Source organism: Podarcis bocagei (genome assembly GCF_964188305.1).
Source record: "Podarcis bocagei genome assembly, chromosome: 3".
In the NCBI taxonomy this organism is placed as follows: Eukaryota; Metazoa; Chordata; class Lepidosauria; order Squamata; family Lacertidae; genus Podarcis; species Podarcis bocagei.
The window spans coordinates 71,063,869-71,086,308 of NC_138127.1; the positions used below are offsets into that span (position 1 = coordinate 71,063,869).

Below are 22,440 nucleotides of genomic sequence, written 5' to 3' on the forward strand. Positions count from 1 at the left end.
CTTGGGCTTGTTTTGTCTCCGCACAGGGCTTCTGCTCCTGGCTGACGGCAATCTTCAGGATAAAGTAAGTTCTCCCATCTTCTTGCAGAAGGTCCCCCCTTCTCATTCTTGCATCTATCACCAGCTGTCAGAAGGAGCAACATGGCAGAAGTCCTGACACTGCAGGGTCATATCACTGTCATCATTCATTGTTAGACCAGGGGCTCTTTGGAATCGAGAGCAGGGATGGGGAACCTGATGCCCTCCAGTGCTTGTTGAGCTCTGGCTCCACTTAGCTGCAGCCAGCCTGGCCAGTGTGGGATGATGGAAGCTGTAGTCCCTGAGCCAAAGGTCCCCAACCCAAGAATAAGGATCCTCTGTTGCTCAAGATGAAAACAGATTTCGTCCTCAGGCTCTCCTGGAATAATTAAAGACGGCAGCACCAGAATCCTCAGTATATAGACTGAGAGCACTGGTGGGAAACAGAGCTGATAATAATTCTGCTGCCAAACACAAATGTTCTGTGACCCAGGGGAGCTATGAGCAGAAGGGTGGAAATAGAGGCTAGCTAGTGAAATTTGACAGCATTTGGGCAGGGGAGTGGGTGGGGGCAGCAGTGCACTCACTTCATTGCTCTGAAATGTTGGCAGCGCATCACACCTTGCCCCCACGATTCCTCTAGGTAGCCAGCAGCTCACCCCCTTTCTGTTCCTTCCCAGGGATGATGAGATCCGGGAGAAGTGTGGGGCCGACGCAGTCCATTACCTCTCCTTCCAGCGGCACATCATTGGTCTGCTGGTGGCTGTGGGCGTCCTCTCTGTGGGCATCGTTCTGCCAGTGAACTTCTCAGGGGACCTGCTAGGTAAGCGGAGAGGCGGCTTCTTACTATTCCTGCTGGGAAAGTATTAGACAATCTCACTCAGTGCTGGGAGGGACCTGCTCATCCTAGTGCTGGCTAAAGAGAATAGTGGTGATTCAGACACAGGTGAATGTCTTTCTACCTCAAATAGCTCGCCATGACGCAGGAAGGCCCCTTGGGAGTAGTAAAAGGAAGCATGAGGAGAAATAATCAATACTAACAGTAATTTCAACCTGAGCTTTCTAGCTCTTCATCTCTGAGCTTTAGGGCTGAGTGAGCTGCAATCTCTACATCTATCCCCAAACCTGGATGGTACAGCCTGAAAGGGAGGATATTTTACCTCCCAGCTCTAAGTGGAAAATTGGGATCAGGGGGTGCCCATCCGATAGCATGCATCTTTCTACCCTAATTGCACCATTTACCCAATTAGGAAACTTTTGGCAGTCAGCCTGGCTGTGCTCATCTGCCCGGCTTAAAGAATCATTCAAGGGATTATTTGGAATGGAGGAAATGCTTTCTTCCCAATCTTGGTTAAACTTCCCCAAGAATCCTTTTAGCATTGAAGCAGACAAAACACATAAAAGCTTATAGCATCCCTCACAATTGCTAGCCCCCACCCGCATTTACTGACCTCTTAAGCTCCAGAGAGTTTAGACCACCTGGCAGATGAAATAATCCTGAAGATGGGTGGGAAATTAGGGCCAATGGATGGGCTCCCCTGACCCCAACTGACCTCTGACCCCTTTAGGTCCTCGGCTAAAGGGAAGCAAGGGACAGACCTTTTTCCCACTCTTCAGCCTAAGACTGTACCAGCACTCTACCCTCTTGTTGCCACGTTCCTTCGTGTAGGCCTTGTTTGGTCTTCCATTTTGAACCAATATTTTTCTAGAAATCTAGAGGTTAATTGACAAAGCACAGTGTTTTACATAAGGGGGGTTTCTGTCCAACTCTGCTTGTCTGTCAGAAGGTTCTGCCACTGCCTTGACTAAATAGTGTAGTCATGTACTCAGAAGTAAGCCCTATTGCATTCACCAGGCCTTACGCTCAGGTAAGCGTGTATAGGATTGCAGCTTAAAGTCTATCCTCCCTCCCAGACAGCTATTCAAACACCATGCTGTTTTGAGTTTAGACTTTGTTAATGTTACCAGCATATGGTGTTGGTCTTTCAGAAGCCTTAAACTACCCGCTTACAACCTAAAGCTCAGTAATGCAGTTCAACAAAGCATACAGCTGCAATTAGTTTGATGGTGGGTTCAGTTCTTATTTCATACTACAGTAATTTTTTAAAAACAAACAAACAGGATAATGTTTGGGTTTGTTTTCTGGTTTTTAGTAGAGTTATACCTCTAATAATACATTATTCTCAAAATATAAAATATAGACTAAGATAAGTTCCCAAGTCTTACCAGCTCTTGTTTAAGTTGCTGCCATCTTGGAGGTACAAGCAAGAGAGCTTCAGATGGTAGGATGCTCATACATTCAAACATCATATCATTTTATACAGTTTTGTAAAATCACATGAAGAGGTTAACTGCTCCATAAATTTGGCACACAATCTAAACTATCCAATTGTTTATTGAGATTAAAACACATAAAAGAATACCCCTCCTTACTAAATTATTATTCCTAAATTATTCCTAAGCAAAAAGTCCCATATATTTCTATTAGATAAGGTCAATCCTAAATTTATTAATTCACTTTTGGCAAGTCTTAACTCAGATTTTTAACCATAAAATTAATACGTGACCTTTTGCAGCTATCCTTGTCATGACAAACATACACTTAAGTTTACAATGTTTACAATTTCCTTACATGAAATTATTGACCCTTTACATTGATTATTATTTATTGACCATTAACAAAACTTTAAGTACATGTTAACAGATTGGCCATCTGACTGGCCTAATTCCCCGGCTAATCCTCTGACCTGAGTCACAGGGTTTTGACACAGCATTCTTTTTATAGAAATGATACCAATCATTTGGTAAATTAAGTAAGTTACCAGAATCAGTGGCGTAGTGTGGGGTGTCAGCACCCGGGGCAAGGCAAGTAATTTGCGCCCCCTAACCCGTGGATTTGCGCCCCCTAACCCTAACCCCCAGATGTTGCGCCCGGTGTGGCGGCCCCCCCTGCACCCCCCACGCTACGCCACTGACCAGAATTCATTATAGCCCTTTGCTCTGTGGGCAGCAGCCTCCAGGAAATGCCAGAGAGCACTCACTGTTTGGTGGGACATTTGGGATGAGATGAATTTCATTTATATTCTGCCAGAGCCCTGGGACATTTATAGTAATGGCTCACCCCATTGTGCAGATTCAAACCGCCAACCTTCTGATCGGCAAGCCCAAGAGGCTCCGTGGTTTAGACCATAGCGCCACCCACATCCCAGCTTCTGCCAACCTAGCAGTTCAAAAGCATGCCAGTGCAAGTAGATAAATAGGTACCGCTGTGGCAGGAAGGTAAATGGCGTTTCCGTGCACTCTGGTTTCTGTCACGGTGTTCCATTGCGCCAGAAGCAGTTTAGTCATGCTGGCCACATGACCCAGAAAGCTGTCTCTGGACAAATGCTGGCTCCCTTGGCCTGAAAGCGAGATGAGCGCCACACCCCATAGTTGGCTTTGACTGGCCTTAACCATCCAGGGTTCCTTTACCTTACCTTATTGTAATGGCACTGAAGTTTTTCATGGTATTCATCCTTTTCAATGAACCATGAGATACTTGGATGAAATGGTTAAGGTTGGAAGTTGAATCTCTGGAGCAGCTCAAACAGAAGTAAATGAATAGTCACTAAATGAAGAAAGATTGAGCATCAGCAGAAGAGCATGGAGAATTTCAATGTCTCCCATTACAGCAGGCATTGGGCTATTTGCCTCATCATCTAATCCAGTGTTTCCCAAACGTTTTTGGGCAACGGCACACCTGTGTACTAAAAAAAAATCTCGCGGCACACCACCATTAAAGCCCCGCCCCGTGACGTCAGCGCGCAGCGTCACGCCGGGAGGGACGCACAAAAGTGAACGTTTTTTCCCTCGGCAGCTCCTCTCAGCTGCGCTCAATCCGCCTCGGAGCGCAGGAGCGATGCCTCTCTCTGGCTCTCCCTCCGCGCAGGCTGAGGGAGGGAGGGAGGGGCGCGTGTGACCCGTCTCTGCTGGGAGACCAAACCCAGCGAGGCAGAGTCGCGCGGAGGCGCCCAGGCAGCGCTGCCGGCTGCGAGGAGGAGCGCCAGGCAGCAGCAGGAGGCGCGGCCTCTCCTCGCCGCCCCCGCCCCGCCTCTCGCCGCCCGACTCGCCCGCCTCCCTCCAGGCATCTCGCGGCACACCAGCCGGTGTCTCACGGCACACTCGTGTGCCGGGGAACACCGGTTGGGAAACACTGATCTAATCCAAGCCACTTTGAGTCTCTCTGATAAAAGCAGAGCAATTTTGTTCCAGCAATTTGATGCCTTCTCGTTGCATTGCACCCAATTCATGATTCTTTACTTGTTTTCTTGCCAGAGAACAACCCCTACAGCTTTGGGAGAACAACTATTGCTAACTTGAAATCTGGGTAAGTATGATATTGGGGTGCCCTCAAGGAACCGTTTTTTCCAAAAAGGAGGAGGAGGAGGAAATATTCATATTATTGAAGGGGAATATTATCTGGGAGGTTTGTGGGTTAGCACTGGGATAAATGGGCTGACCCAAAATGCATAAGATACATTCAAGCAGAGATAAGTATTGGGCATTTCCTTTCCCTTGTGACAGGAATAACCTGTTATGGCTGCACACGTCCTTTGCCTTCCTGTACCTGTTGCTGACTGTGTACAGCATGCGCCGGCACACCTCCAAGATGCGCTACAAGGAGGATGATTTGGTAAGTCCAAACTGGCATCCAGCTAGACTTGGTCAGCTGGAGCAAGCAACCTCCTTAATTGGGTGGTGTCCTACAGTAGGTCATGGGCATTGCATTTCCTGCTCCTCTGATTTTTAAGCTTCTCTTTTTCATGCTCCTTTTGCATCTGTGATATCTGTTTACTTGTTTCAGGCATGCGAGTTTGGGGAGCTTTCCTTAGTACCTTTTCTAATAGTTTTGGGTTTTTTTAAAATACATTGTTCTGACCTTTCAGTTATTATTTTGCCATTAAATGAGATCCTGTTCTCTTCAAACACACCCATTCCTACCTCCCTGGTGCCAACCCAGACATTATTATCATTTATTATTTACATGGTGCCATCAGGAATAAAAACGTTCAGATATTAGCCTTGAAGAATTTAAAACCTAAAATTCAACTCAGCAGGGACGATGGAGGAATGAGATAGAGGGGAAAACAGGAAGAAAAGGAATCTGTTTTATTTATTTAGAATTGCTTCTATTCCACTCTTCTTTCCTAATGAGATCAGAGTGGCATATAATTTAAAAACAGTAACAGAATATGTAAAATAACAAACAACATTGTTCTCCTAGCAGTGCAACAATAAAACTGCTAGCACGTTTGCAAAGCTAAGCAGTGTCCAGTATGGTTTCAAATTGGATGGGGGGCTGCGTGTTGAGATTCTTGTGTTGCAGGGGGTTGGACTCGATGACCCTTGGGGTCCCTTACAACTCTACAATTCTGTGACTAAACATAAAGCAGCCAAAATATCCACTATTACAAAGAAAAGTTCCCTGATATGCAAACAGTGAAGTAATATGACTCTCCCAGGAGAAGGAATTCCAAGGGTTGGGAGGGTGGCACAGAAAAGGCCCTATTGAGTAATGTATTCTTATGGATGGCTGATTGGGAAATGAGAGGGACCTCTGTGGAAGAGCTCAGTTCTTGAGCATGTGTATGTGGGGAAAGGCAGTCCTGGTCCCAATTCATTTAGGCCAGTAAATGGATAGGCAGCCAATGTATTTGGTAAGAAGGAGAGTACCCCGAGCCCTGTGTATGACCCCCATGAAAAGCCTAGCTGCCATATTCTGAACAGACTGAAGTTTCCAAATGGTCTTCAAAGGTAACCCCACTTAGAGTTTATGAACAATGATAAGATATATTCCATTTCTGCTTCTCCATTTCACTTGATTTGAGAGCAAGGTACATTTAACATAAATGCACAACACATAAATCCCATAAACTGATACTTTGCTTGGGCTTAGTCTCCATTTCCTGCTTCAACTGTGAAAGACCTCAGATCTAACGTTCTCTTTGCCTCTTGTCTGCTCCAGGTGAAGCGAACTCTCTTCATTAACGGAATCTCAAAGTATGCCGAACCTGAAAAGATCAGAAAGCATTTTGAGTGAGTCTTGTTCTCTGGATCCATTAATTCTTAGCTCGACCCACCTCTGACAAAGAAAAATATATATAAATCAGTCAGTTTTTTTGGGGGGGGGGGATAATTTTTAAACCCAACACCGTACCTTTGTATGCCTTAGATCAGGGCTAGCCAATGTAGTTCCCTCCAGCTGTTGCTTGCTGCAGCTCCCATCTTCCTTGAGCAACACAGGGACATTGGAAGCTGCTTTATACTGGGCCAGACCATCGGTACATCTAGCTCAGTATTGTCTACACTGGCAGGCAGCAGCTTCCCAGGATTTCAGATGGGGAGATGTTGAGGATTGAACTTGGTACTTTCTGCAAGCAAGGCTGATTCTCTGCCACTGAGCGTTGTCCTTTCCTCCTGCTAGCTAGGGCTGAAGGGAATTGTAGGGCAGGAACGTTGTCTACCCTTGCCTTAGATCAGGCATAGGCAAACTCAGCCCTCCAGATGTTTTGGGACTACAACTCCCATCATCCCTAGCTAACAGGACCAGTGGCCAGGCACCTGGAGGGCCGAGTTTGCATATGCCTGCCTTAGATGGACATGGTGTCACCCTAGGACAGGGGTTGCATTCACTTCTGGGCAAGCTTACAGGGTTCACATGCTAGAAATGGGCAGGGCTTCTAGACATACATCCATGTCCCTCTCTGTCCTCCATCCAGGCATGCAAGAGGCATTATTATCAGCTAGGCAAAAGCATTCATGGAAGGTGCATGGCAAGGCTGGTGAGGGGGGTGACCTGAGGAGAAGGGAAGTGCCTGGGAGTGGGGCGGAGAAGTGTGACCTGGAGAGAATTTGGAGGGCCACATTTGGCTCCTGGTCCTGCAGTTCCACACCCTCTGCCCTAGGTGGTTGTTACACTTCTTAACAGGAATGATGGGCACTTATTTCTTTCAGTTCCCGCCCCCCTCTGCTTGCTCCTACAGAGCTTCAGCTTGCAGCTGAATCAAAAGCTGAAGAAGCCTTCCTTTTCAGAGTCAAATGTGCCGTTTCAAGCCTGTTCCTTGAATAGGAACTCAACCAGGTTTTGCCGACCCTGCAGGTTTCTAATAAGCTCCTGCACTGTTGCTTTTTCCTGACTGCAGGGAAGCCTACACCAACTGCACGGTACTGGAGGCACGTCCCTGCTATGATGTGGCCCGGCTGATGTTTCTTGATGCAGAGAGGTACAGTCTGGGATTCGTAGGGAATGGGGGCTTTTAAACCTCATGTGAGCAAGGAGAGGTCGGGGTGTGTGTGTGTGTGCGTGTGCGTGTGCGTGCGCGTGCGTGCGTGTGCATGTGAAATGCGCAGTTTGGCCCGCCATGAGGTTGCTTATGCAGCAGCAAGCCACATCCAGTTCTAGCACCGCTGTTCACAAATCCTAGGATCCCAACCGTAGTGGGAGAGGGTACAGTTCAGAGGTGAGGGCAGGTGAAGCCAAGCTGAAAAGAACAGAAAGGAACAGGAACAGGAAGAACAGGAAGTGAATATACTACAGGACTCAGTTGTGCAGAAGACCCAGTGCACACTTTCTTTCTTTCACACCCCAATTTGCCTGCTTTGTCTTGCTAGCTTCTCTGAGCTTCCTCTTCCCCTGCACTCTTCTGTTTCAGGAAAAAAGCGGAGCGTGGAAAGATTTACTTCACCAACTTGCAGTCCAAGGAGAACACGCCCTCCATGATCAATCCCAAGCCCTGTGGCCATCTCTGCTGTTGTGCCATCAAAGGCTGTGAAGAGGTGCAGAGGGGGGAGCAGGGAAATGCAGGGGACTGAGGGGTCCCTGCATAAGGGAGGGGGGTTCTTGATGGCCACAGGTCTATTTTTACCACTAATGGCACTCTGTGAGGCTCATGCTTGTGGAGAAAGTTGTGCTAGGGACCCAGTGGTCACCTAAGCTTGGGCCTTTGGGTTGGATCCAAATTGTCCCTTCCACAATTTGTCCATTCCATTTCAGGGAAGGGTCTGAGATTCAGTAGAGACTCCTGCTGAAGGAAGTGAGGCATTTTTGTCAATTTATGCCGCCTTTCTGCAACCACCAGTGCCAGCTTCCACACTGCTCTGGGGGGTCCGCAACACAAGATCACAATTTTGTGGGTCACAGGAGGCTTTTGGGGTGGGGTGGGGGAGAATTAGCTAAAATCACTTCTGTCCTCCACGCTTCCTCCAACAAGGAATCCCATGGGTAGCGTTCCACCTATGCAAAGTTTGGATCCAACCTTCTGTCTTGGCTGCTGTTCCCTTATCTGTTTCATAGTATCACTTGAGAACCCTCTGCAGAATACATGTGCCCTGTTCAGCTGCCCTTTTCCTGCACAGTTGCAACTGATGTACCCTAATTATCAAGTGGCCCTTTTATTATGCAAGAGGATCTGCATCCAGTTGTTCCATTCTATACTCACAGCAACTGTCTGGGTGAGATTAGACTGAGGAACTTGCTCAAAGTCACACAAAGGAGCTTAGTGGGTGATGAACCCAATTCTTCCTAGTTCAGGTCTACCATCTAGCCCTACACTAACAGAGCAAACTAAAACCCCTTCTTGCCAGGCTGCCGGGGTGGATGGCTAGATTGGGCAGAAGTGTTGCTCTCCCCAGCCCTGCCAGCCTCTGCCTAGAGAGTGACACCAGCATCACTCCTACAGTTCAGAGTTTGGTGTTCCAGCTGCTGAATGGATTGCAGCAGTGGATAGCCCTGGAATGGGGCATTCTGGGGCCATGGGAAGGAGCTGGGTCAGCCTCAGAAATCTTGAACCCTGAGCCAGCCCCACAACTATCACATTAAGTTCAAACTGGGTCCAATTGCTGGGCTATTTCCAGGCTGGCACAGTGCTCTGCCTGTCCCTCACCTTCTAATCCTGCATGCTTGGCAGGGCTGCAGATGATCCTGCTGCTCCAGGTAGCAGCTGGGGTTAAGACTGAACACCAGTGTTTTATCATACAAGAGCCCATGAAACCAAAATATCAAGCGGCTGGTTCAGATAACCAGTTGGTTCCCACTCGCAGCCACTGATCCTGAATAAATTGTAATTCAGTACCACTGTGTGTTGGGCTAACATGCCATAAGTTAGCCCATCGTTTGAGGTGGTGATGGGGCTGCAGGGCTTGTGTTCTCACCTTGTGCATGGTTGCCTAGGTGGAAGCCATGGAGTATTACACCAAACTGGAGGAGAAGCTGAAAGAGGACTACAAGAAGGAAAAGGAAAAGGTGAACGAGAAGCCGTTGGGCATGGCCTTTGTCACTTTCCACAACGAGGCCATTACAGCCATGTGAGTGCTGGGAGCACAGGGTGATGGGGAAGAATCATTTTGATGGCTGGGAGGTAGGGAGGGAGGGAGAACACTTCCCAGAAAAAGGCAACTTGGGTGTCGTTTTGAACCAAGACGGTGGATGGAAACTTTTAAAACTCTATTAATTTTAAGCACTTACTTCAAAACTGCAGTGATTTTTTGGTATCTTAGAACTGCTGACAGATAGACAGACAGACAGACAGACAGACAGACAGACAGATAGATCTACCTACCTACCTACCTACAAACTATCATTTTCTCAAACTCCAGTCATGTGCATGGTTGCCTGTCTGCTTCAAAGACAGAGTTTTAGTTGTGACTTGTAAAGCAGCTGAGTGAGGCAATAGCTACTGCCACATTGCAGAGACATGAGAAGGCCTCTGGCCCTCCTCCAAGGAAGCTTCATCTGTCCCTTCCTCCTCCTCCTCCTCCTCCTCCTCCTCCTCTTCTTCTTCTTCTTCTTCTTCTTCTTCTTCTTCTTCTTCTTCTCTTCTACTAGCCACAATGGATATGTTCTGTCGGTGCTCTCATGCCTCTGAATCTCGGTTGCTAGGAGTCACAGGAGTGGGCAGGCTGCTCTTGGGCTCAGGTCCCACCGGCCTCTGCTTGGCCGCTGTGAGAACAGGATGCTGGGCTATAGATTGTGCCACTGATCCAGCAGACTTGCCTTACGCTCTGGTGTTCTTCTTCCTCCAGAATCCTTAAGGACTTCAACGTGTGCAAGTGCCAGGGCTGCAAGTGCCGTGGGGAACCCAAGGCCTCGTCCTGCAGCGAGTCTCTCCATGTCTCCAACTGGGCAGTCTCCTATGCGCCTGACCCTCAGAACATTTACTGGTAAGCAAAATGGTGCCTCTCTGTGGCCTAAACTGGGAATTCGCCATCCTGGCGCCATGCTTTGTGCAGGACTCTTTCTGGACTGCATGGATGCCAGAGCAAGAGATGCTTGTTGTTTGCTTGTCCATAGGCTTGTTGTTAAGGTAGCTATTGGTAGCAGAGTGTTTTTAAAGGGGATGCAGCCACATGAGGACTGGAGTCCACAAGGTTTTCCAAAAGCCCCTCCGGTCCAATGTCTCCAGTGTTGGGTTCTGCCACCCTTAAAGTTTGGTTCTTCGCTTTGTCTCTCCTTCAGGGAACACCTGTCCATTCGTGGCTTCATTTGGTGGTTCCGCTGCCTGATCATCAATGTGGTGCTCTTCATCCTGCTCTTCTTCCTCACCACTCCTGCCATCATCATCACCACTATGGACAAGTTCAATGTCACCAAGCCTGTTGAGTACTTGAATGTAAGACCTTGACCCGAGAGATTTGGAACTTCCCTTCTCTCTTTAGCCCCATGATACAGGAGGGCAACGGCCTTTGAAAAATGGCTATTTCCCTTCATATTCAGTAGGATTAAGCCCAGCCTCATGAGCTCTCCCTCTGTGGTTTTGTGGAAACAGAGCAGGAGCAAATTATATTCATGTAGCTATCACTGCACTGTTTGTGTCCTCATGCTGTCAGTGAGGTTGCAAGGAGAAATGACGAGTGTGTGTTTGTTTGTGTGTGTGTGTGTGTGTGTGTGTGAGAGAGAGAGAGAGAGAGAGAGAGAGAGAACACCTTTGATAGCATAGAACAAGTACATACTTTTAAAAATTTAATAAAAATTCATGGTACTATGTCTTTTTGAAACTTAAGTTCATTCCTTCTGGTTCCTTGTATAATTTTAAGTGCTATAATTACATTCCTTAATGTAATTGTGATAGCTTGACTTGAGGTAGCAGCCTCTGAGGTCCATGTATTATGGGACTGTAGGACCATATAACATCTGGCTCAAGTGATGATGTTATCTGTTGGATCTGAAAGATGTAATTCCACTGGTGGTCAGTGTTTAGAAACTACTACTTTTAAATTAAGTTTGTCTAATTACGTTTGCACAAATGAAAGGGAAATTATTGACTCAAACCAATCTAGCAAGACCGGTGGTGTTTAAATGGTGTGTGTTCATGCTCAACAGCAAATGACACGTTACCAACCAGTTGCCAGCTAAATCAGCTTATATAACTAAACAGATCCAGCTGTGTGTGTGTTCTTTAATGGCACTCCCCTGTGCGATGTTGCCAGTCATTTGCTGAAATTTAAATTAATTAAAGTGGCCTTAGGAATTCTGCCGGCCAGTTTCTCCAAGTTAAATACAACCATGCATTTACAGTACTGAGGCCCATTAAATAAAAATAACTACAAGTTTCTCCTAAAGTAGTTTGTGGGAGATCTGAACTGACTTGTACTGAGTGTGCAATACTTGAATCAGATAACAAAGAATCCTTCTGCTTTTAAGATAATGAATATTTGTATAAACTTGGCTTATCTGTTAGTATACTGGTTCTTAAAATATGGGGTGGACACATCTTAGTCAGGCACGGTTCTGGGGCATGAAATAGTAAGTGCTTTCATCTTTGCCAAGAGAGCATTCTGGGTGCATTGAATACTCCTGGTGTTTCAAGTGGTGTTAATTCACCTGGCAGAGGACTCTTTCACTGATGTGCTTTGGATTTGTGGGGATCACTGCAGCTTCACCCATTCTCTTCCCAATGTAATTCGGAACAGAGTTCAGAAAAAGGTGCTGCTTTGTTCCTATTCTCTTTTCCTGTGCCTGGTTTTAGGAGGAGCTCAAAGATCTCTTATGCTATTTCACATGTATCCCAAACTGTAATGTGTATGGGTTGCTCATGCGTAAGTTGCTGCCCCTCCAGTCTTTGTTGCCTTGCTAAACCTTTCAGTCTGGGCAGCCCTTCACTTCGTGGCTGCCTCAGTCGTTAGCAGAATCCGTCAGTGGGCGTTTCTTAAATCTTTTCCAACATAAAAGTTGTTTGACACCCAGTCTCCTCCTACTCTCTCTGCGCGGAAGTCTTCTGTGCAGGGTGGGCGTGGGTAGCGGAGGACCCGTGCTCTCCCCGCTGGTGTCCGGTGAAGAGTCCTGGAGCCCTCTTGCCGATTCCCCCATCAGCCCCTCTATATCCCTGGTGTTGCGCTGATTTGCTTCCCCATCTGTGGAGCTGCCTCTCTCCCTGCTGGGCCCTTCTCCAGCATCATTTGAGAGCCTTCCCTCCGCCTCTAGCTCCGATGTCAGTTCCCTGACACAAACCACAAATCCTGGCCTGCAGTGGCAGGCAGTAGACACACAGTTGTGTGCAAATATCTTTGCATGCTTATCTACAGAATTGATTGTTCAAGCTGTGTTGTGTAGGGGGACAGAAAGCAGAGTAAGCTTTGAATTCAAGAGTTGTGAGAAACACAGGGCTGGCAGCTACGACTGACTAACATAGGTAGGCAGGTCAGGAAACCCACTCATTCCGAAACAGACCAGTAATAATATCTCAAGAAAAGAACACCATGTTGGAATATCAATATTGGATTTATATATTTCGCACACATACACGTTATGATAACGTACCACCAACCTAGCCAACCTAGTGCTCTGCCATTGCACACTTTGTATTCTTGGTTGCTATATATTATTCAGAGCAGGTGACTGATGGTTTCTTTCTCTTTCTCTTTCCAGAATCCCATCATCACCCAGTTCTTCCCCACCCTGCTGCTGTGGGCCTTCTCTGCTCTGCTTCCCACAATTGTGTACTATTCAGCATTCTTTGAAGCCCACTGGACCAGGTAAGATGGGGGGAAATTGTCTCTGCCTGCCTGAGAGCTGAACTACTCAGAATCTCTGCTTGGAATATCTCCCTCAGGCCCACCTGCACTGCACTAAGATTTGATTTCTATGGACTTCATGTTTCTTTTAGCAAACTTTAGAAAAAACTTCATGCTTCTTCAAATCCCATGAATCCCTACTGAGGAAAATAATAAAAGGCAAAAATATATTGTTCCAAGTTCTTCTTTTTGCAACTACAGTGGTGCCCCGCAAGACGAATGCCTCGCAAGACGGAAAACTCGCTAGACGAAAGAGTTTTCCGTTTTGGAGCTGCTTCGCAAAACGAATCTCCTATGGGCTTGCTTTGCAAGACGAAAATGTCTTGCGAGCTCCTGCGGTTTTTTTCCCCTCCCCCCCTTTTTCTAAGCCGCTAAGCCGCTTATCAGCTGATCCGATAAACCGATAAGCCGATAATAGCGCTAATCCGCTAATCCGTCAATGGGCTTGCTTCGCAAGACGAAGAAACCGCTAGACGAAGAGAATCACAGAACGGATTCTTTTCGTCTTGCGAGGCACCACTGTAGTGTTCTTCTCTGATATGTATTTTATTCTTGGAGTTCTACAGTATTAATCTAACAGTATATTGCAGACTACCTTGAGAGCCATTATAGGATGGAAATATGGCGTAGACAATTAAAAATATTAAATCAAGGAGGCCTTTCCAGCCCTTACTCACATGTTATGTTATGCATACCTTAATCTGTACCTCAGGAAGGTAGCAGCACAAGAACAAGCCTTTTCAGTGGTGGCCCCCTTGCTTGTGGAAGGCCCTCCCCAGGGAGGCATGCCTGACACCTTCGGTATCTTTTTTTAGACACCAGGCAAGGATTTTTCTCTTTTCCTGGGTTTTTGGGCCTTAATTTGAAGGGTGGCATTTGTGGCCTCCTTTGGCGGGGCAGGATTTGTTGGTCCTGCCTTTTAATTGTTAAGCTGTGTTTTTCGGTAGCTTGGTTGTTCTTATTTGTTTTAATGTAACTAGCTTTGGGTCACATACAGGGCAAGTCTTTTAAAAAAGGCCCCGTAGAACATGTGTACTCTGTATCTACGGGGCCTCTTTTAAAGGACTCACCCTCTATAATAACTAATAGTAATTAATAGTAATAATAAATTATCTGTGCCACTAGGTCTGGAGAGAACAGGACAACCATGCACAAATGCTACACTTTCCTCATCTTCATGGTATTGCTGCTGCCGTCGCTGGGCTTGAGCAGGTAAAAGAAAGGTTGCTGAGTAGAAGAGAACATATCTGGGATGGATCCAAAATATCTATTCTTTCCAATGGTGGTGGCACCTTTCACCATTTTCCCCTTTCTCCTGTGTCTCTCTGGAGTGCTGCAGGGGAAAAGAGGAATTGCCAAAATCGCCTCCCTGCCAAGAAACAGCACCACTGCTGAAATCTCATCCCAAATGGATGGGATCTTGCCCAAAATTGGTGCTGATGGTAGCAGCGCTTCTCTGCTGTTGGCTGTGGCGGTGGGGCTGACAGGGCATCCGCACGCGTGCCACCTGGGAGCTTCAGCCACCTGAGGCAACCGGCTCACCCTGCCTAATGGCTGGACCGTGTCTGGCTGTTGTACATCAAAGCAGTGAGGTTGAATGTCAACTCAACATGCACACATCTCCACACCATGTATTTTCAATTCTCAAGTGTTCATGCAGTCTCTTCTTTGTTGTTTTCATTTTTAATTGAGAAAGAGAGGGTGCATGGCAGGACATCACAATAACCTCCATTCAGTGTGTATAAGATTCAAATTAGCTCATGGAGAACTGAAATGGTCTGTTAAAATTGGAGCTGAGGTGAAAAGCTTGGCTTCAGTCATTGGGATAGTAAGGCTACAGTCCTGGGCCTACTCACCTTGGAGTAAGCAATGAGTGCTGTGGAGTACACACGTAGAGAATTTTGCTGAATATTACCTTGAATGAGGCCTGCTTTCTCAGCTTCAGTTCCCTATCTCTAAAAAGAAATATTGAATGGCCTACTTGTGGGATCTTGTGAATGGAAAGTGTGTGTGTATATATCTCCACACTAAAGTAAAACAAATAGGATTAATTATTATAATAATACAATTTGTAACAAAATGAGTAACAGAAACATGGGAAATGATTCCTTTGAAGTCTAAGTATCTTTTATTTTTGAAAAAAGTAAGTTACTTTAAAACAACACTAGAAGGCCAGCATATCTAAAATGCTTAGTTTTTTGTTGTCTGGTTGTAATACATGCTTTGTTTTCTTAAGTGGCTGTATTGTATAGGCGGATTTGCTTCTGTAAATGTAACCTCCTCTAGAACTACATTAGTAATAAGACCCAGTAAATGCAAAAATAAACTAATAATGGTTCCATTCCCCCATCCTTGGCCTAAAAGAATGGAAGCATCTTTTGTTCCACTATCGATCTCTTTAAAATCAATGCTTTTAAAGCGATCCATATATAAATATAATGCCAGTGTGGTGTCAGGGACTTATCTGAGGAGGGAGAGAAAGAATACACAATAAGAAACAGGGTTGGGTTGTTTAATGTGGCCTAGAGCTTTTTCTTGGTCATGGTCTGAGACAGAGGGCTGGCCTTAGTTGGACTGGGGCCTTGACCTAGCATAGCAAATAGAGCCTCAAGAGACGTGTGCTGGGACTGCAGTTGCATCCCAAGTGCCTCTTGGTAATAATTACTCTTCACTCTTTGTGTGCTTCACTTTCTAGTCTGGATGTATTTTTCCGCTGGCTGTTTGACAAAAAGTTCCTGGCAGAGGCTGCTGTGAGATTTGAGTAAGTAAAGCCTTAAGAGGAGGGAAATGCGTGGTTTGGTGCCACATCTGCTGTGGCGCAAATCTCTGCTTCTCACAATCTTCTCCTCCCACCACTTCCTGCTTCCCTTGGTAGGCCACTGTCCGATAACATCAAGCCATTTAAGCATCTGCCCATATGCTGTCGAAATCTTATCCTTCGATGCTCCTAGTTGCCATATTTCCTTAAATTACCTACTGTGTAGGCTGTGAATAAGACAAAGCTTTATTTTCTTTGTGAAGGTGGGACACAGAGACCATGCTAACAGAGACACACCTACCACGGTTGGGGAATAAAGGGAAACCACTGTATTTGAACCAACATGGTAACACAGGTGGATGTAGGAGTCACAGGTGTGTTAGACAGCTATTAGCCCCTAATTGGTGGTTCCGGCAGTGGGGACATCCTACACAAGGAGAAAATGACTCAGACGAAGTAGTCAAGGGCATCAGTATATACACGTCTGACCCAAAATTTACTACCCGCCTTCCATTCTGTTAATCCCCACGCTACATTCCATTTGCTTTCCTGGTTGGGAAGCTTTTTTCTATTGCCCTCCTTTCTCTTTCCCAGGTGTGTGTTCTTGCCAGACAACGGGGCCTTCTTTGTGAACTACGTCATTGCCTCTGCCTTCATTGGGAATGCCATGGACTTGCTGCGTATCCCCGGCCTCCTGATGTACATGATTCGCCTCTGCCTTGCCCGCTCAGCTGCTGAACGCAAGAATGTCAAACGGGTACGTGGCTCATGCCAGCAAGAGTTGGTCCAGTCACACAACTAAGGACAAAACTGGAACCAGACGTCATAAGGGGATGTTTGACTGCTGCCTGGAGTGATCCCAGACACGACTGTCTAAAGGTTTCAAAATAGTGGTGCTTTGAAGACAATTTGGGAGGTTCTTTTGCCTTGTAGTGTTAAAAACAACAACATGGAGATATGACCCCATAAAAATCATATCTAGGGCTGTCAACCTATCAAATAAATATTAAATTTATTACATGCTCTTTAGTCGATTAATCAATTAATCAAATTTGCATATGGATTTTTAAAAATTGGTTCTGGAGCTAAAAGCATCCTTTTTTATTTTAGATTATATATTCATGTGTCATAGCAAGCATTATCTTAGGGGAGACATTTTTGCTGTGTATGAGAGCTTTATTTTAACCTGCCTGCTTAATCAGGGATAACTTTTCTATTCAAAAGGTCTCCCCCACCTCAGTTAATCTTAATTAAATGTTGCAACCCAAATTATATCCTGTAGATCCTTCTGTTGAGCTCCTAGATGCTTGAATTTATTTTATTCAGAAAACTTGCACAAGTATTCCACAATCTGGGCGCAGTCACTATGAAGGCCCTCACTCTCATCCCCCACCCCTACCCCAAATAGCCGGACTCCCAGGCGACCTTAAGCCAAGGCAGGGGACACATTGGATTGACATACTGAAGTGATTGCACCTTGCCTGTTTCCACAGCAACTTAGGGAGCCCAACTTCCAGTACCATCTTGGTGTGAGAGCCTCACTGTGAATCTGTGGACAAACGGACTTGTGAAAATCGTGGCTTGCTTTGACACACATCCAGAATATAGTCATGTGGGCTCCTCACTCAGACATTCATGTGTATGCCAACAGGATCTCTGTTTTTGTTCCTCTTGCCTTTCAGCATCAGGCCTACGAGTTCCAGTTCGGGGCCGCTTATGCCTGGATGATGTGTGTCTTCACTGTGGTAATGACCTACAGTATCACCTGCCCCATCATTGTCCCATTTGGTAGGTACCACAACATCTCCTTGGACTTCTTTTGCCTAGCACAGGCATGGCCAAACTTGGCCCTCCAGGTGTTTTGGGACGACAACTCCCGTCATCCCAAGCTAACAGGACCAGTGGTCAGAGATGATGGGAATTGTAGTCCCAAAACATCTGGAGGGCCAAGTTTGGCCATGCTTGGCCTAGCAGGTTTTAAATACACCAAATACTTAAAGGCAGCAGACATAGGTATATTCACAAGGGTTTTGTGTCGATTCATTACAGTGAGTTTCTTAAGATGACACCTGGGTGACAACATAGCAACTGACTCTAATCTTGTGAGCTGTGGGTTCAAGGTAGCTTGAATGAGATCTGCAAGCTCCCATTTTGTGATTCATTTCCTGCTGGAAGCTTAGGGCAGGTACAGCATTGGGGTTGGCACTGTCGGCCACTTGCCAATGGCCTGAGGTGACCCACCATCCAGCTTCCCCTCTGTTTACTTTAGGGAAGTAAGTAACAGAGGCAGCAACAAAGTCAGTTTAGCCAACAATGCAGACACCGTTTCAGGGGGAGGGACCCTATCTCTGGGACCCCAATGTAGCACTGCTCCAAAGATATCCTATATTGGACCTCTCCAAAGCATTGTGGGAGAATTAAAACAATGGATGTCATGAGCAGTGCTTAATCTGCTGGCTATACTGGCATTTTTGGTATCTGCCTGCTTCAAGGTAAAGGGAGTAGAACAGAACTGCTGTCTCCTGGAGCCATTTTGGTAACTTCTCTACCACCACCTGAGGCAGATTTTCTCTCACTACCACCCAAACAAGGGGTATTTTTATCAGCTCTATTGCTGCCCAAGGAAGGGACATCTTCTGCCACTGCCAAGGGAAGGACTTCTTTGCCACTGAAGAGCTTATGTTGTGGGGTCTAATAAGGACCCCTCCAAAGCTGGCACCAGTCCTGGCTGAAGAATCTGTTTTGGTGACCCAGCAAAGTTGTGGCTAAGTAGGTAATTTTTTCAGGCTTTCTCCATTCCTCCAGAAACAAAGAAGCTGCCAAGCGAAGCATTGGTCTCTCATATGTCTGATTTCTGTAGAAGCTGTTTAGGAGGCACCAAACAAGTGGAAATAATTAATAAGTAAAGCTGCTGTTCATTCAGCCTTCCAGCTGATTGCTCCATCCCTTCCTATTCTGTTAGGCCTGATGTATATGCTACTGAAGCACCTGGTGGACAGGTACAACCTCTACTACGCCTACCTGCCTGCCAAGCTGGATAAAAAGATCCATTCAGGGGCTGTGAACCAGGTGGTGGCAGCACCTATCCTCTGCCTCTTTTGGCTCCTCTTCTTCTCCACCGTGCGCACAGGTAAGCAGATTCTTTTACGTCCAGTCTGATTTGCTAACGTCTGCCTTTATAATAAATCTAGAAGGGCTTTCAGCGAGACATTGATGCCCAAGGTTCAAGAAGCATGCTGAGCAGCTGCTCCACAAGCAGTGCAGATGGAACCACCTTCTGATCATTAGAAAGTGCAGTTAAATGAGTTAATTGCGTTAATCTGGAGCAGTTATGGGGAACTTGCTAGATCGGGTACGTTCAATCCCAGGACCCATTTTTAAGTAAAACATGCGTTTGGGGACCCATATCTTAATCTTTTGCCATATATTTGCATGGTGGTAGTGCTCCTGTTGTGACCCACTTTGGATCAGGTTGCTCAAAACCAGTGCTCTAGATTTCCCTGGCCATCAACTCCCACCATCCCTTTCTATTGGCCAAGCTTGCTGTGGATTATGCGAGATGGATTCCAACAAGGTCTGGAGTGGCCATGGGTGGTATTCACTGTGTTGAAGAGATAGCAAAAGCCTTGTGTATCGTCACTGTGATGTTTAGGAGATTTGCAGGTGGCAGCTCCATACCATGGAAACAGCAATGGCCAACTTGAGTGGCTTCAAAAAAGGATGAGACAGATTCACGGAGGATAAGGCTATCAATGGCTCCTAGCCATGATGGCTGGGCTCTGCTTTGATGGCCAGAGGTAGTAGTGCTTCTGAATAACGATTGCAGGTGCCAAGAGGGCTCTTGTGTTTGGGTCCTGCTTGTGGACTTTCCACCGGCATTTGGTTGGTTGTGAGAACAGGATGCTGGACTCGATGGTCCAGTAGTCTGACCCAGCAGGCTCTTCTTATGTGAAAATGTGGCCTGTGAGGGGTGGGAGAGATAACAATCTGGCCCTCTGGAGTAAAAATAAATAAATATTCCCCACCCCAATCTATTGTTTCTTCATGGGCTACTGCCTCCATTTTGCTCCTTCTGAATGGGAACCTATGACCTGACACAAAGCAATGTCACTTGGAGCCACCTCTGCCCACAAAACGTCACTTCTGTGACATAAGAGCCCACCCTGGCTATCATGGGGACCTGTGTTGCCACACATAACCATTGTATAGCCACTCTGGAGTGCCACAACAGATGATAAAGATGAAAGGATCTTCTTTCCCATCTTGCTTACACACACACAACACAAACACACCACTATTGCTGTTCAAAATGGTGAATGTTGGGTGAATGTGGAGGGGGTAGAATGCCTAGCTGAAGGCGGCCATGCTTCAGCAGAGAAGTGGCTTACCCTGTTCTTTAGGTCAGCAGCTATAATGAGAGAGGGCCAAGGCCTAAAGTAAAGCCCCTGGAGCAAAGAGCAAAGGCAGAGAAAAGAGAAGGTATATACCTGGCAACCTTGACAGAGGTTATTTTGCATTCCTCAGGGTTCCTGGCTCTGACGTCCATGTTCACCTTTGTGGTTCTCGTCATCACCATCGTGATCTGCTTGTGTCATGTCTGCTTTGGACACTTCAAATACCTCAGTGCTCACAATTACAAGGTAATTGTAGTGGAAGGGTGTTTTCAGGGCAACTGAAAGGGTTGTGTGGTGGCTTCCCCTAAGAACTGCTTCACATGTTTCCCTAGAGAGATTTGGGAAGGGGGCAGAATCCCAGGCACACCTGTGTTCTTCGTCCGTCTGTTGAAGAGATGGGGAAAGCCCTGTGTACATGCAATTGGAGAAGCTTCCTGCAAGAGGCGGACTCCATTCTAAGATGAAAAAAGACCACCTCCTAATCCCTTGGTTTTTGTCTTGGTCTTCCTGCCCTCGCTGCATGTCTCAGCCGCTTTAGGAGCTATGTGGGGGCTGGACCAATTCCGTGGTCCCTCCCCACAGGAGGGGAGGAAAGCCCTGGCAGGGGAAACCAGTCCATCTCGCGGTTCTTCCATTTTCAGGAGCCACGTGAGAAGAAACTGTGAAGAAGTAGCTTCCATAGTGATGCAGCTACATGGAACTTGGCCCTTCAAAGTTTTATTGCTGTGGAGGCTCAGAGCTTCCTTCTGCTCCTCTTCTACATGCAGAGCACCTGAAGCCCAGCTCTTGCACATAGCTATCAACGTTTCCCTTTTTTAAGGGAAATCCCCTTATTCCGAATAGGATTCCTCGCAAGAAAAGGGGAAAGTTGACAGCTATGCTCCTGCAGTGATTACCACCACTGGCACCATTCTGGTTGCATCATGTTCCCGCAGGGCAGGCAGGTCCAGAACTGGCAAGCTGCTGCCTTTGCTGTTTGGTTTCCTGCCACGCATGCTTCTGTCTTCCAGATCGACCACACAGAGGTGGATGCTGTAGATGGGAGGGAGAACGGACGGCCCGCTGCCAGCCACCCACCAGCTCCAAAATCAGCTGTGAGTCTCCGGCTCCTCCGCTTGCCTTCTGCAACATCGGATATTCTGTGCCCTCTTATGTCTGAGTATGGGGAGGAGGAGCAGGAGGAGGAGGAGGAGGAGGAGGGAGAGGCCTTTGCAGATTTCCTATCAGGCCCCCACCTTTTTGGCTGTACACGAGCAGCATCCACGGAGCATGGGCAGAAAACAGGCCTCTCTGTTACTGGCCCTTTCTGAGATGATGGACCGGCAACCTCACTCTGCCCCTCCCCCGGTGCTGTTTGTTCACTTTCTGCCTCTGTCTCTCAGCTTGGACAGTGAAGCCAGACTGGTCAGTGCCCCTTTCTCTTCTGCTTTCTGGCTCCTAACGCATCGGCATGCTCTGTGAGCGCTGCAGAAAGAGCTGCGGCTGTCATTTCCCAATGCAAGTTAGTTTTGAGTGGGACGGGAATCTTTAATTCATTCAAGGCTTTGTGAGTCACCCCTTTCCCTGCACCCCAAGTTGCCCGAGGTCCAAATTGTTTGCAGACAAGCACTGTGGAGATGATGTCAAAGGCTACAGTCACACCATAGAGAGCACAAAAGAGCAGCTCCAGAGCCAAATCCTAAGTATTAGCTTAATTGGGGGCAGGGAGGAAACACACACTGAAAACAAGTGGATTGGTTACCCTAAAAATATAGAAAATAGAGAGAGCCTGTATTATCATCATCCTCATCCTCATCCATTTAACACAGCATTTTAGTTGTGCCAAAATTATTTACAATCTTTCACTCCAGTCCAGAGTCCCATGTGTGCTTTGGTGCACGTACGGAGCGTCTGCATGAGCCAGTTTCTCCTTTTGCTGTACATTGGAGGAAGACAGTCCACTTGCCCATCCTCACCTTATGTGTGTGTGTGTGGAGCTGCACCGTACATTGAAGTGAATGGTGCTTTACTGGTACACCAGAGCTCTCCTTCCTGTGAATTGGGATGTTCGCCTCTTTTTGCCCTCAAAATGTATCCAGTGAGAGAGGTCACAATTCACCTTTTTTACACACGAGGAGCTAAAGCTAAGCTATCTTGCTGAGACAGACCTATCGGTTGCAGATCTGAATTGCAGCCACAGTATTACCACGAGGGGTTACTTCTATTCCTAGGGACGAAATGCCC

General features: G+C 46.7%; 1 protein-coding gene and 1 long non-coding RNA gene across 6 annotated transcripts in view; one reads left to right on the forward strand and one right to left on the reverse strand.

Moving 5' to 3' along the window:
• The window catches only part of LOC308583396, a 443,390-nt gene that overhangs the window by 275,877 nt on the left and 145,073 nt on the right, over positions 1 to 22,440 (reverse strand). The window lies entirely within an intron of this gene.
• Positions 1 to 22,440, forward strand: part of TMEM63B (transmembrane protein 63B) — an 84,034-nt gene that overhangs the window by 58,080 nt on the left and 3,514 nt on the right. For all 5 annotated transcript variants that reach the window (XM_081187264.1, XM_081187266.1, XM_081187267.1 and 2 more), the window contains 18 exons: positions 27 to 64; positions 699 to 841; positions 4,333 to 4,384; positions 4,582 to 4,690; positions 6,023 to 6,093; positions 7,200 to 7,280; positions 7,710 to 7,833; positions 9,227 to 9,360; positions 10,078 to 10,215; positions 10,511 to 10,664; positions 12,920 to 13,026; positions 14,191 to 14,277; positions 15,761 to 15,826; positions 16,418 to 16,580; positions 17,506 to 17,611; positions 18,786 to 18,953; positions 20,348 to 20,463; positions 21,228 to 21,311. In XM_081187264.1, coding sequence (XP_081043390.1) covers positions 27 to 64; positions 699 to 841; positions 4,333 to 4,384; positions 4,582 to 4,690; positions 6,023 to 6,093; positions 7,200 to 7,280; positions 7,710 to 7,833; positions 9,227 to 9,360; positions 10,078 to 10,215; positions 10,511 to 10,664; positions 12,920 to 13,026; positions 14,191 to 14,277; positions 15,761 to 15,826; positions 16,418 to 16,580; positions 17,506 to 17,611; positions 18,786 to 18,953; positions 20,348 to 20,463; positions 21,228 to 21,311 — 1,941 coding nt within the window. The remainder of the gene's footprint in view (positions 1 to 26; positions 65 to 698; positions 842 to 4,332; positions 4,385 to 4,581; positions 4,691 to 6,022; positions 6,094 to 7,199; positions 7,281 to 7,709; positions 7,834 to 9,226; positions 9,361 to 10,077; positions 10,216 to 10,510; positions 10,665 to 12,919; positions 13,027 to 14,190; positions 14,278 to 15,760; positions 15,827 to 16,417; positions 16,581 to 17,505; positions 17,612 to 18,785; positions 18,954 to 20,347; positions 20,464 to 21,227; positions 21,312 to 22,440) is intronic.